The sequence below is a fragment of the Lepidothrix coronata genome, unplaced genomic scaffold (assembly GCF_001604755.1).
Source record: "Lepidothrix coronata isolate B3197 unplaced genomic scaffold, Lepidothrix_coronata-1.0 Scaffold40, whole genome shotgun sequence".
NCBI lineage: Eukaryota > Metazoa > Chordata > Aves > Passeriformes > Pipridae > Lepidothrix > Lepidothrix coronata.
In genome coordinates this window covers 388073-402163 of record NW_016690220.1, presented here as the reverse complement: position 1 = coordinate 402163, position 14091 = coordinate 388073, and the positions used below count along the sequence as shown (strand labels likewise).

At 41.0% G+C, this 14091-nt stretch overlaps 1 protein-coding gene across 8 annotated transcripts in view; it reads right to left on the bottom strand.

The window, feature by feature from the left end:
* The window catches only part of ZNF236 (zinc finger protein 236), a 71478-nt gene extending 66357 nt beyond the window's left edge, over positions 1-5121 (bottom strand). For 2 of the 8 annotated variants that reach the window (XM_017813256.1, XM_017813257.1), the window contains exon 1: positions 4850-5006. In XM_017813256.1, the coding sequence (XP_017668745.1) occupies positions 4850-4910 (61 nt within the window). In that variant the 5' untranslated portion in view covers positions 4911-5006. Of the gene's footprint in view, positions 1-4342; positions 4362-4849; positions 5014-5104 lie in introns of those variants that run through there. The other 6 variants (XR_001874491.1, XM_017813263.1, XM_017813261.1 and 3 more) reach the window with 6 other exon arrangements.
* Between the last annotated feature and the right edge of the window lie 8970 nt (positions 5122-14091).

Here is a 14091-nt window from a genome sequence, read left to right as displayed (position 1 = left end):
AAATCAAAATCCAAAAATCAATCAATATTGGCTTGTATAAGACAAGGTAGTTTTATTATGTTTTGGTCAACACACAATCAGGAATGTAAAGTACTACAAGTCCAGACACTTGGCTTCCAGGAGTGCACTTCTGGGATGGACACCCAGGGGCCAATCACTCAGCATGTGCCAACATAAAGCAGCTGCACTCCTTTCAGGAGCAGACGATTCCAGACATTGCAGAGCTACATTAATGCACTGCAGCAGCAGAGAAGCCCGACAGGACATGGAATTAACAGCTCCATCATAGCTGGTTAGATACTAAATGGATTGCATTGGGTCTGGCTGGGATGGAGTCAACTTCCTTCCTATCAGCTGTTTAAAATCTGTGACTAAAGGCAAACATTTGCCTTTGCATCACTTGGTTGGGCTTTTTTGTTGGATGGTGATTCAGCTGGCTTGAGGGGTTTTTTGTTTTGGTTTGGGGTTTTTACCTTTTTCTTTTTTACCTTTCTTTTTTTTTAGAACTTTATTTACTAAACTGTCTTCATCTCAACCTACAAGCTTTTTCTTGCTCTTGCCATTCCTGTTCTCTCTCTCATCCTACTGCAAGAGAAAGTGAGCAAGTGGCTGGAGCGTGTTTCATGGCTGGCCAAGGACAACCCACCACACAGATACACCATCCGCATCATCCTAATCTACACAGAAAACTGAAAATATTGGCATTTCCCTAACCAACTTCGATAGCTTCATCTGCCATTCAGGTAAATACTGACATATTTATTGTTAAATACTCCAAAACGGGAGTTATACTTTTTTCCCACAGTTGCATGTGAATATACCAAGCCACCGTTTTTCAGCTGTTTGTTTTTACATGATTTGGATATCTCCTGGTTGAGACCATGACCCTTAGCTGTGCCCAGCCACTACAGTGTTAACAGAAACTTCTGAATGAAGTCAATGATTTACCACATGATCATCCTTCTCCCAGGGAGTGAACAAAATCCAACTGCAGCAAAAAACCTCATAAGAAAGACATGAGAGGTCTCAAATAGAAACTTTAATTATATCTGGAAGCACTTAATGCATATGAATAAATGAGGTATGAAGGTATCAGCACAAGTGCAATAGGGAATAAGATTTCTCAAATTGGCAGAAAGCTACAGAGAAGGGACAGAACAGGGGCTGAAATTATCACAGAGACAGAACTTAAACACAAGTCATTCAACTGCATAATAACTTGAGAAAAGACACACACATATTTCAGGTACAGTGAGGATCTAATGTGGAATTAAAGCACACCAGTGTGATCCAAGTTTATCATCTTCTCCCTAAGACCCAACACACCCCTCGTAAATAACCACAGATTTTCTTACTGCAGAATAGTGAGATGGCCAAACAACAGTATCGCTACTAAAATCTAACGATTATCTTTTATACGGCAAAAGTTTGGGCAGTTGTCCTTCTGTATGCTTTAAAAAGGAATTACCTATACCTATCCTATTTAAAAGATTTAGAGCACATCACATAAGCAGTACCTCAACCTCTTTATTCTTGCCTGCAAGACATGACTCCCCTATTCTCTTCTTGTCAGTCAAAGGTCACCACATAAAACCCTAATACACAACTAAAATAAACTACATAACAAAAATTTGGTAAGACTTCACTGGGGAGTTCAAGTTTCAATTTTTTTCAGTAATACAAAAGTGGAATGTAAAGCCTCCAAACTGACCTTCTCCTAATTCAATACACTCACACCATAAATGATGCAAACCAAATACAGCCAGCTCTGCAGAGCTGTGTCATCTTCTCTGTTTCTCAGCTTTGTGTATTTAATATTTAGCACTCTTCATATGTGAAATCTGTTACAATTCAGGCCTCCTGAAGGCACGATAAACTCAAGTTTTAACTGCACTCATAAAAGAATTCAGCTCAAACTTGCGCAAAAGTGGCCTTCGGGTTTAATATGTGACATACACTCTAGGCTTAAAAAACGCTTCAGTATGTCCTAAAATATTTCATTTTGCTGTTCAAAGAATTCCTCCTCTGCTATCTGAAAAAGATCTCATAGTCATGAAGGTCAAAACTGCTCATTTCATGTTGCTGCTATTCAGTGACAAACATCACAGGTACAAGAGAAAGAACCTCTCTACGGAAGAAGACTCCACAACTTCCTTCTGTAACCAATGCCAGTGTTCAGTCACCCTCACACTGAAAAAGTGTTTCCTTATGCTCAGACAGAACCTCCCATTTTTTGGTTTGTGCCCAGAGAAGTCAATTTGAACAGTTCAATTGAGATTAAAAAAAAAAGAAGAAATCATTGCAAAATGGTTTTGGGGAAACACTACAATGCCAAAAAAAGGTTATCTTAGAATAGCAGCTATTGAGGTCACAATATTATTTTGACTGTTGTTGCCTAGAGTTCATTTTTTTTATCCAACATATTTAATTTTCCTAGAACAAAGAACTTGTTCTAGTCTTTGACATGCATGGCGGTTGAAGAAGTCTAAAGGAAGCTGTGGAACATTACTGATTCACCTTTATTTTCTCTCAAAGATGCATTAACAGAAACATACAGACTGTACAACTACAGAGCAACACTTCTCTTTCATGATACACATCAGCATAACAAGGCTGTAGGAATTCCAAGGACCACACTAAAAAAGAACCTAAAAATGTACAATTTCCTAAGTAAGAGATATGAAATTTATTTTTGCAAACAGCTGTTTTCTAAAAAAAAAAATCCTCCTGCTAAAAGCGAAGCCTATGCTTCAGTTGCACAACTAGTTTTCAAAGTTTGTCAGTCTGTATCTGAATGGGACAAACAGCCAAACGTCCTCAGAACATAAAATTCCTTAATTCAAGCTGTCCTGTTCAGCCGGAGCTTCCTCATTCATGACCTTCTTTTGTCACACAGAAGTGTAGAAAAAAACATGACACTTGCCAACACTGACTTCGCTGTTTTCCCAAACTACTGAAATCCCAAGGACCAAAGACACCAGAACCCACAAAATTTGCCTATATAGGAACAGTCACTGCAGTTACAGATGTCTCTGCATCCTCAGGGTAGCCCTGCACCCTGTAATACTAAACGGCTGCCTGCAAACTACCTCTGTGAAACAATTTCCTTAGTAAACGAGCAAATTTCTTTCAAAAGAAATAAATACATGAAAAATACGGAATGTAATGAAACTCACATCAAGTCTTGGCAGCCATACACACCTCTTACCATAGGAAGAGCCTAAGATCAAGATCCAACTACAAGCAAAATGAACAGTTACTAGGAACTTTTTCTGGACAGTCTGTCTCAGCTTTGATCTTTTTCTCATTCATGCATCATGCCATTTCTACAGGAGCTTACGCATGTATGACATGTGCAACCTTTCAAGAACTACTAGAGAATTACGTAGATCTTTGTGTTCAAGTAAACTTTAAAAATGCCCAAACCTACAACCTCCAAAATATAACAGCAGAAATTCTTCGGGACTGTCTTTAAATGCTTATTCCTTAGTGATCAAAAGCTGAGATAAATGGCCCCAACAGAAGCAACAACGAAAACAACAACAAAAAAAAACCCAAACCAAAACAAAAAAACCCAAAACAACAACAAAAAACCCCCACTTCTGACAGGAAACTGTGGCCCATTTAGCTTTCCATAATGTAGAAAACATTTTATCCAACTTCCCAACATTCACCTAACAGCACAGCAATTCTTTTTTGCCTGTCAGCACACTTCGATCCTACAAAAAAAAATATTCCACAGAAGGCTCACCTACACATTCCCCTTGCAGAGCCAGAGCTCATCTGCAAGCACTGGGAAAACCAGACATTCTAAATATATACTGAAAATATTAACTGACTTTTTATGACTGAAATAACCACAGTATTCAGATGCTTTATGAAATCTCACTCTGTTCTATCTATTGAAAAAAAATATAATCCCCCCCAAAATCTACTGCTAAGTGCTTGTGCTGAAGGAGAAGTCACAGATAAGGGTTTCAGGCCTACCTGAAACACAGTATTTTTGCAGTTTGTGGGCCTTAATCAGATACTGCTCACAGAACCCCAGTAACATCAGCAGAAATGAACTGCACAAAAGAGCCATAAAACTCACCATCTACCAACTACTGTCAGAAAAACCCCCATCAAACCAATCCTGCCCTGAAGTACTGTCCAGTCATCGACAACAGTAAAACGCAATCAAAAATTTTTAAATCGAAGGCTAATATATGTTCGGGAAAGAAAAACAGAGGGGTTTTGGTGTGGTGTTTTTTTTTTACACATATACTCACAAAGAAAACAACTACAAGGATTTTTTTAAGGTCAAAAAAAAAAAGAAAAAAAAGAAGTGGACAAGTTAAACCTCATTTTCCATTTGTTTATCATCCTTCATTCGAAGCTCTCGTTAGTGCGGCCGGAGGGAGGAGGTGAGGGAAAAGAGCGGCGGAAGGAGCCGCAGCCTTCCCGTCCTGCCGGCCGCCAGGCGGCCCGGGCTCTTCCCCCGGCCCTTCCCGCCGGCCCGGCGCCGGGACCGCATCGCGGGAGGAGGAGGAGAGCGAGGCGGAGGGCGGCCAGTGCCGAAAACCCTCCTCCAGCGGCCTCCACAGCCACGGCCCTGCTTCGCGGGCAGGAGGCAGCGGGACGAGGCCCGCCCCGGCCCCGCTCCGCCGCTGCCCGCCCGGTATCATTCCGCAGGGCCGGGCCCGACTCCCTCCCCTCTCCTCTCCTCCCCTCCGCCCGCCCGCCTGTACCCTCGCACAATAGACCCGGCCTTCCTCCCCCATATCCGGGGACTATATGCGCAGCCCGCGGAGGCTTCTCGCCTCCCACCCCCGGGCGCGGGTCGCGCCCGCCCGGCCGCACTCGTTACCTGCCTCGGCGCCGGGCTCGCCACTCTCCCCGCCGGGCTCGGGGGGCCGCCCCCTCGGCATGGCCGCCCCCTCCTCCCCGTCCCTCCCGCCCCCCTGGCGCACGCACACACAAGACACTTGGAACGGTGGAGGGGGGGAAGGAGGGGCGGGGACGAGCGGGCGGGCCCGGCCCTATACAGGGTCGGCGTGGGGCGGACGGCGGCGCTCCCGGCGGGGGCACGGGCGGGGGGCGAGCGGGGCGGCGGCGAACTCACGGCAGGGCCGCGCGGGCGGGCGGGGGGCACGGGCGAGTGAGGGGCGGCGGCGGCACACAGTGCGCATGCGGCCGCGGTCGGGGGGGGCAGGTCGGCACATCCGGGTGTGGTGGCGGGCGGGGCCGGGATGGCGCCCGGCGGAGCTGGAGCGTGGTGGGGATGGAGACGGCGCCGGATGGGGGTCTCTGCGCCTCCCGAGCGCCGGGGCCGGCCCGCCGAGTCTGCCTGCATGTGGCTCCGGCAGGAGCGTCCCACCTGGACGCGTTGCTGTGTCACCTGCTCTATGTGACCCTGCGTTGGACTTGGATGATCTGCAGAGGGCATTCCAACGCTAAAAGTTCTGTGGTTTTGCGGGGGCTAGAGTCTCGCTTTCACAGCCCCGAAGCTGGCGGGGCTCGGCCAAAGGCGCATGGTTGATGACCTGAAGTTGTGTCGGGAGGATTAGATTGGATACTAGGAAAAGATTTTTCACCCAGAGGGTGATTGGGTGCTGGAACAGGCTCCCCAGGGAAGTGGTCACAGCACCAAGCCTGACAGAGTTCAAAAAGCGTTTGGATGATACACTCAGGCATAGAGTGTGACTCTTGGGGATGGTCCTGTGCAGGGCCAGGAGTTGAACTCCATGATCTTTCCAAGTCAGCATATCCTATGATTTTGTTCCTTGGAGAAGATTGTTCCTTGCCATCCCCTCCTGCATCCTCCCTGAATTACTTTTTTTTTAGGCTGAGGTGTGCATAAGCACGTTGGGCTCACCTGGTGCCCAGGAGCACATCTTCCTCCAGGGCATGCATGGTTTGCTGCTGCTGAAGGTTTGGCTGTGCCATGCCCAAGCTCTGCTGCCTGAACCATGTGCTGACTGGAGAGATCACAGAATCAGAGAGCACTTTGAGTTGGAAAGGACCTTGAGAATCATCAAGTTCCAAGCCTCTGTCATGAGCAGGAACACTTCCCACTAGCCCAGGTTGCTCAAAGCCCCATCCAACCTGGCCTTGAGGACCTCCAGTGATGGGGCATCCAAGGATCTTCAGACAACTTGTTCCAGTGCCTCACCACCCTCACAGTCAAGAATTTCTTCTAATCTAATCTAAATCTAACCTACTTCAGTTTTAAGCCATTCCCCCTTGTTCTGTTATTTCCTGCCAGAAGACCCTCTCCAGATCTTGACGAGAGTTGTATGTGCTTTATTGACAGATTGTTCAGCACTTCATAGATTTCATTGCCTCCAAAGACACTGCTCCATGTCATCTTTGAATTCATAGTTTCAGCTTCTAAGATTAGGGTTTTATTACATGTCTTTCTTACTAAATAAAAATACAAAATACTTACTTTTGATGCGTGACTTGATTAATCTTTTTGTTATGTCAATAGATTGATATATTTAAAATTCTAAAGCTTTCTCTGAGTTAGATTTTCTTTCTGCACCTTTTAATTGTTAAATGCCCTTTTAAAAAGGGTATATTTCTGTACAGAGGGAAATGCTATGAGAATATTGCCTGCAGTGATAAAACTATCTTTTCTGGGGTTTTTTGGCTACTCAAGTCTAACACCCAAGGATTGATCTAAAGCCCATTCCCACTGAAGCAGGTTGCTGCTGCTTAGTTGCAAAACTGTTAAAATGCTCAAGTTGCTTTCCAGGATATCCCTTCTTTCTCCCCCATCCCATACACCAGCACATGACCAGTTTCTTAATTACAAACTATATAGTGTTTCAGTAGCCTGTATTATAACACAATTAATATGATGTAGTCTTAGTTAACCAAGCTGGATGATCCTGTCCTCATTTATTACATTTATTACTTTAATGTTACTTTCTACAGTCTCTGCAAATAGTATTAATTAGATACTTCAGATTCCTGATCAAAAAAATAGGGCAAGCTGGGTGCTGATACCTGTAAACTCTAGTAGCAAAGCATTACTTAGTAATTTTATCATCCTTGAATGTTATTATCACTTTGTTAATTCATTTATCTTGTTCTGTTGCAAATGAGTGTGTGTTTGTTGGTGTGGGGGGGGGTTCTTAAGTTAGAGGCTTTTAGATAACTAATTAAATTACATCCAAAAGTTTGCCTTAAGCTAACAAATTTAATCATATCAAGGAATGAAATCAGATTTTTGGAATGCAATATTTCATTTCTTCCTGAAGGCTAAGGTTGGGTGAGGAATATTTAGATAATTTCGCATTCTATCCACGACTAAAAAGTGTACTGTTTTTAATTTTCTCTACAGAAATGCAGCATTGGCATATAAATATGTAAAGGAGCACTGAAGCCAGTGTGACTATTGCCTGGGGCTCCTGTGAGCTGACTTCTCGCTACAGCCCAGTTACATGCAGGGAAAAGGCAAAGAACAGCAGTGGCCTCTGGTGGCTGTAGGATAGTTCCATGCCAAAAAATTTAAGATCACCGATCACTTTAGCAGTGAACTACAGCCTACAAGTACATGACACAAGGTGACAGCTTTTTACACGGGACTCAAACCCAAAGAAATCAAACCGAATCAGTATCTAGAAAGACTTTGCACAAGCTCAGTATTTTGCATACTTATCCTCATTTTGTTCTAACTTTGTTAAAAGGATTACCTGGGAGGTTTGGGGTTTTTTCAGGGAGTTTTTTTTGAGGTCTTCTGCATTAGGATTAAGAACTTTGAATCTTGAGTTTATTTTTAGTTTTCAAAAGAACTGATGCACACTTTACAGGAATGTAAATGGGATTGTATGTGCAGGCAACTTCTGTCTGTACTGATACTAATGAAAATTCATTTTTGAAGTCTAACACAAAAGCCAACTTTCATTTCTACTTTAGTTTTTCAGCATCGTTGTTCCCTGCACGTCTTTCAGTGTTCAGCAGCAGTACATACAATCGTGGTTAATTTTGTGCTGCAAAAGTCTGTTCAGCATCTGTTTCAAGTTTACATGGTGTGTTTGTCATTGCCTATCAGTCTTCTAAGACTTCTGCATCACACTCACTCTATGCAAAACTAGCTCTGCATAAAAATAGAAAAGACATCATAAGCCTCAAGAAGCTTGGGATACTGGGAGACAAGTAGTTTATGAAGACTATATGGAATAGGTGTTGAAGAATATAGGAAATTTTTATTAATAAGGAAATTCAGTGGTATATTATACGCCTAACTTTACAGAAATTTTCAATCTATTGAAGCTGTTTAATCTCTGTGTAATTTTCTTTCTTTGTCTATGTAATTGGCACAATATTTTTCATCTGCACTTTCCAGCTTCTGGAAGAAAGGCACTGCATGCATTGCTAAAACTTTCGCGCTGCTTCTATTGTCTGGATTTGCAGAAGTGCTGATATTTCAAAATATTTTAAAATTGTTGTATTTTGTACATCATAAAATGACCTATTACAGTCTTTCTCTAAAGTCTGTGGCATTACTCCAGAGTTACTACACAGGAAACTTCTCAGTTTTGGGATGTGCTGCTCTAGCATTGAAACCCAGTGCCTTCTCAGGTGAGAGCCTAGCAGACTATTACTCATGCTCTGCTGTCCCTGCAAAGGAAACATGGATCTGTTTCCCAAATGGAATCTGCAATGTAATACAGAGAGTGCAAGATGGTTAGCCTTTAACTCTTTCTATCATTAATTTTATCTGGTATCACTAATTTCTAGAAAGAAAAACAGCTGTAGTGTCATACCTTAAAATATGTAGCATTAAAATTATGCTTATTTTATACCTACAGATAAAATATAGTGACAGAGGGAGTAAGGTTAACACAAGGCCACAGAACAAATTGAATTATAGGTTTTACTACCAACTAGTGGTACAAGATGTGCTGCTAAATTTTAAGGCAAACTAATGAAATCCAGTGAACCATTTCAGTAAAGCTAATTACTAAGTAGGGTACTATTTACAGTTTCAGTTGTCTGTCCATGTTTTCCAAGCTGGGCCAGTACAGTACTTTCCCTGTGTTAAAGCTGTAGATGTGTAGTACTCCAGACTGGAAAATCCCTCCACATTTTTTTAAAATCATGACATTTAAATAAGTATAACACTTTCTGAACTCCTGTGTTTTCGCTTTTGCATGTCTGAATACTTGTGAACTAGAAACAAACATACTTCTAATGAATTTATTTTTGTGTGTCATGGTTTGACTTTAGGCAATGATATTTTAAGAAAAAAAACATTGCAATTTTCCCAGAATAGTGAAAATGTTGATATACCAAAGTAGTTTTGTAGTTCTGTGCTCAGTCAGAAGTGAGAGGAATAAAGGCCATTGCAATATTCTAGATGCACAGTATAGCCAGGCCTCCATAGAAGGGTGTTTTGAGAGCCATACCCTCAAATTTCATGCAATCATAGAATGGTTTGGGTTTCAAGGGGCCTTAAAGATCATCTGGTTCTAACCCTGCTACCATGGGCAGGGAAACCTTCCACTAGACCAGGTTGCCCCAGGCCCCATCTGACCGGCCCTGAACACTGTATTTGCCAACTGTTGGCACAAAACAGTAAATGTACTGAAGACTGACTTACAGCTGTTGCCAAAATGAAATAAGCTGTCCTGGGAATAGCAACTTTATGGTTAGAGGGCATAACCTGGAATAGAACCTGCAGTAATGTAAAAATGTCAATAAAAGGCAACAGTCTTCCCTCATATTGCTATAATAGCAAAAGCTAGAATAGACCTGGTCTTTATATTTTAAATGTATGAAATTGTAAAATTATGTGCTGTGAGAACTGCAGTAACATTTTGTGTGAAGGATTTCACTAAAGAGATAGTTTTCCAATCTTAACATATTAATTTCCAAGGAAAGATAAATGTTTTCTGCTTTGCTCAGTTTGTTTATTCATTTAGCAAAGAAAGGGTACCTCCTACGCTTTCTTGATTTCCTCTTGTGTGGCTAAAGGACTTGGGTTTCCAGCACAGTCAACTATCTTGCTTCTAAAGGCACTATTCCAGTAGAAAATAGTATTTTGATGAAAAACTAGTACTCTGTAAAAATCTAATGTTTACAGTCATTACAAGACAAACAAACAAAACAAAACAAAACATATATTTAATGAAGATTGAAAAGGTAAATGAAAATACTGTTAACCACTTGAATAATATCCATAAAAATCTCATTGGCAGCCATAAGGCTGCATGTGCAATTCAGTATTTGAAGAGAAAATTCAGCTTAGTGAGGCAGTATACTGTTGTACTATAGTGTGATAGTACAGGTAGCTGTATTAAAGGTGAAATCTTAGTCTATTTTGAGACCAGGACAGCTAATCAAATCAGAACAGCACTGAGACCAACAGCTTCTTTTAATATTTGCTACTGAAATTAGATATCTCATGTCTGTGTGACTTTCACCTTCTGCCATCTGGGCACTAACTCAAATGGATCATCTAAAGGATAGAGATTATATTTGTTGGTGGTGTTGGAGCTCTAATTGGATTCCTATGAATTCCTACAGAATTGTCTTATCTAGGCTGGCTCCTACACTGGGATTTAAAGTCTCATTCCACGTTTAAAAACAAACACAGATATCATCATTTTCTTGTGCAGCTTTCCTAAGTGTGCAATTACTATCATATTGATCAGTCTAAAGCTCTATGACCAGAGCTGTCTCTTTTCTATTGTGTTTGATTCTCCCATTTTTCTTCTATTTATGTAATGTATGCCCTGTGATGCAGTATCTCCATTGGCTGAACTGCATTTTCTGTTTGCAGGTGTAATATGCCTGGAAGATGTTCCAATCCTTCAAATACAACCTGCTGATCTTCCAGCAGCCTTGCTGCAGGGATGCCACAGTCTATCATTTGCTCTAGGTAGTATCAGGTGTTGTTTTTTTAAAATTTTTGAATCTGTTTAAATCATTTGTCAGAAATCTCCAATAAGTTTCATGATTTCTTTCAATGACATTAGTTTTCATGTTGTCTGTACTACCCGAAATTGCAGCCTGTAAGCTTTCTCTTTATATTTTGCGAGTCTTTTTTTTGGGGGGGGGGAGGGGTATTATTAAATGATTCTTGTGGGTTTATGATCATGCATTGTATAATCTTAATCTATCTTGTTGTGCTTTCAATTTTGCTCTCTATTCACAAGTCATAATATAGGAGTCTTCATAACCTTCTAGGTTCACTGATGCCTTACTGTGTAGTTAGCATTTAATTTCCTGTTTGTGTGCTGCCTCATCTTGATGTCTTATGATAGGCTGAGATTTATGTTTTCTGTTGCTTTTTTTCCCCCTTCCTTTTCCTCCTCTCCTTTTCCCTCTCGTTTTTCCTTTTCCCTTGACTACAAGTTTTGGCATGATAATTTCTTCTGCTGCAAGTGTATGACCCCAAACAGAAGGTCTGTTGATCATCTTATTTTTTCTTCAGAGTACGCCATGAGCAATTTTATGTGATCTTGTAATTTGCTTGTCTTTTTTGCTCTGTATTGTTTTTTGATGGTTTTAGTGTTGGGGGTGGGTTCTTGGGTAGGCTTTTTGCTATCTTTTTGTTACTTATATCTGTTACATGCCAAATTATCTCTGAGACTGCTCTGTTGAAGAGTTGCTGTCCGTGATGCATTTGTCTGTATCTCTTCATGATGTTAACATGAAGCTTTTGCTCGTTTTTGTTGAATCTCCTGCAGCTTCATTCCTATTTCTAATCTATGACTATTTTAATCCAACAATTACAGAATTCAGATACCTTATATAATTGAGAATTGTATTGGTCTCCCCCAAATTCTTGACTTCAGTTGTTTGGTTTTCTTAAAAAAACCTTTTCATTAGTTCTTGAAAGAATGTAAAATCCAAGAAGGCCTCTGAAAGCATGAACTTTCCCGGTCTTCTCTTGGTATATGGAGATGCTGTTGGAATATGTAGTAGTCTTTACAAGTAGTGACCAAGATACGCCTTTTCAAATGCATTCCTACATCCACTTTGTTGTAAGAATAATGCTGACTTATTAAATGAATTGGCTTTGTGCCTGCAACGAGTTCACGATTTCTCATATATGCAAGAGTAAACTTATTCCTGACATGTTCATGTTTCAAATGTTGAAAGAAAGAGTACAGACTCAGAACCTCATTCTGCCCTCCTACTGCAGAGCAGTTTCAGAAATAGGGCTTTACATTCCTAGACATTACACTTTACATATTTTTTTTCACTATGAAGACTCTGTTGGGAAAATCAATCTTTTTACATGAAGGATTTTTTTAAGAGGAAAAAAAATCTTTGTATTTGGTCTCTACTTGTATTTGCTCAAATCTATTGTATTTCCCTGTATTTGGACATGCTACTGAGCCCTGGTATCTGGATACTGCATAGTCCTTAGAAGCTTGACAACTCAAGTGCACAGGAATTGTTTTTCCCCAAAAATTTTTACTGGAAACAAACTTACAGACTTCAGAGCTAGACTATACATAGGAATTACCCTGAAATAGGAATTTAGGCTAAACGCTTCGGTCCTAAGGAAGAAAAAAGCTTTTCAGCTTCATTCAGGAAGGGAGAGATCTCAGATTCTGTAACAAGTAATCCATTCTTTATTTAGAGGCTGAAGGATTTTTATCATTTCACATGCATATATTTTTGCTGCTTTTTGATGGGAGTCCCCCACACTATATCACTAATATAAATGAGCCCACAGTGAGAAAACACGAAAAGAAGTAAGTATGTGCTTGAAGGGAAGGTGAGAAAGGAAACAATTATACTTCCTTGAACAACAGAAATACGTTGCATTTAATTAGAAAGTCTGATATAAATATTCCTGTCTTAAACTTAACCCTAAACTTTTCTAGGTCAAAATAAGCATCTGAATGTTCATGCTCATAGTCTTGAAATTTTGGAAACTCATGGGATAGCAAACAATACGATATAATTTTTTTGTGTTTTTACAGTGTTAATTCATGTGAAGGAGAATTACTTGTACAGAGTACTTCTGAGAATGTAGCTGCACCTTGTGAAATATTTGGTGGCTGTTCTCACTTAGAAATTCTCTGGCTACTACTCCCTCGTTCATTTTTCCTCTCTCTGCAGCTCGTCACCCTGGGCTGCACCAGCACAATTGTCTGGGAGGGCACACCATACTTGAAATAGATTATGGAAACAACCCCATTTTAAAAGATATATATTGTTATGCTTTTGGCAAGCACAGTAATACTGGTGCCAACACAAATGCCATCCCCTCAGCCAGATATTAAAGCTGCAAAAATGAGGGCGTCAGATTTACCAGGATTTGGAAACATTGCTTTGATACAGGGAAGCCATATGAGTGGGTTCCTAAGGGAACTGGGCTTCTGGCACTTAAAATCAGGAGTGTCATGAGTGAGCTTGTGCTGAGAAAGCCAGTAGCTTCAGAAGAGCATGTGGTTTGAAATGGAACTTGTGGTACTGGTAATGCTATGGGATTTCAAATGCATCAATCAGAGCAGAGAAAAATCAAATAGGCTGCCAGTTAAAGAAGAAAATGTGGCAAAGTGTTTAAATTCTAAGATACATGATGAGGGAAGGAAAGTCACCACTATGTTGGAAGCATGGGTCTAACACATCCTGCTTATGAAATAAAATGGGGGAAAAAGCAAGAGAAAATCCACATAGCTAAGGAGCAAGTGACAAGCATAACAAAAGCAAGGAGACACTCTTCAAAAAACTGATGTTTCTATTAAAAAAATAGAAAAAAAATTTATATTCTGTCAGGTAACATGTAAAAGAAGACAAGAAGAATTTAGAGGAGCATCTAGCAGAAGGATTCAAAAGTAGCAATAAGTCTTTCTTCAAACACAAGAAAAGCAGAAAGTAAGCCGACATTTGAAGGACCAGGATGGCAACTGTGGTATGAGGAGAGCACTCAGGGGAGGGTTAGGCCATCACAGAGGAGCTACATTAATTATTTTCATCAGCACTCAATGCACAAGCAATGGGGCAGGTTCTGACCTAAAGTTGTCGTTGTGAGAGACTCCTCAGAGGACCCACATGAAAGGGAAGTGGCTACAGAAGACCACACATGGGACAAATGGTGCACACAAAGAGCAGCATATTGCCAGCAAAAGATGTGTT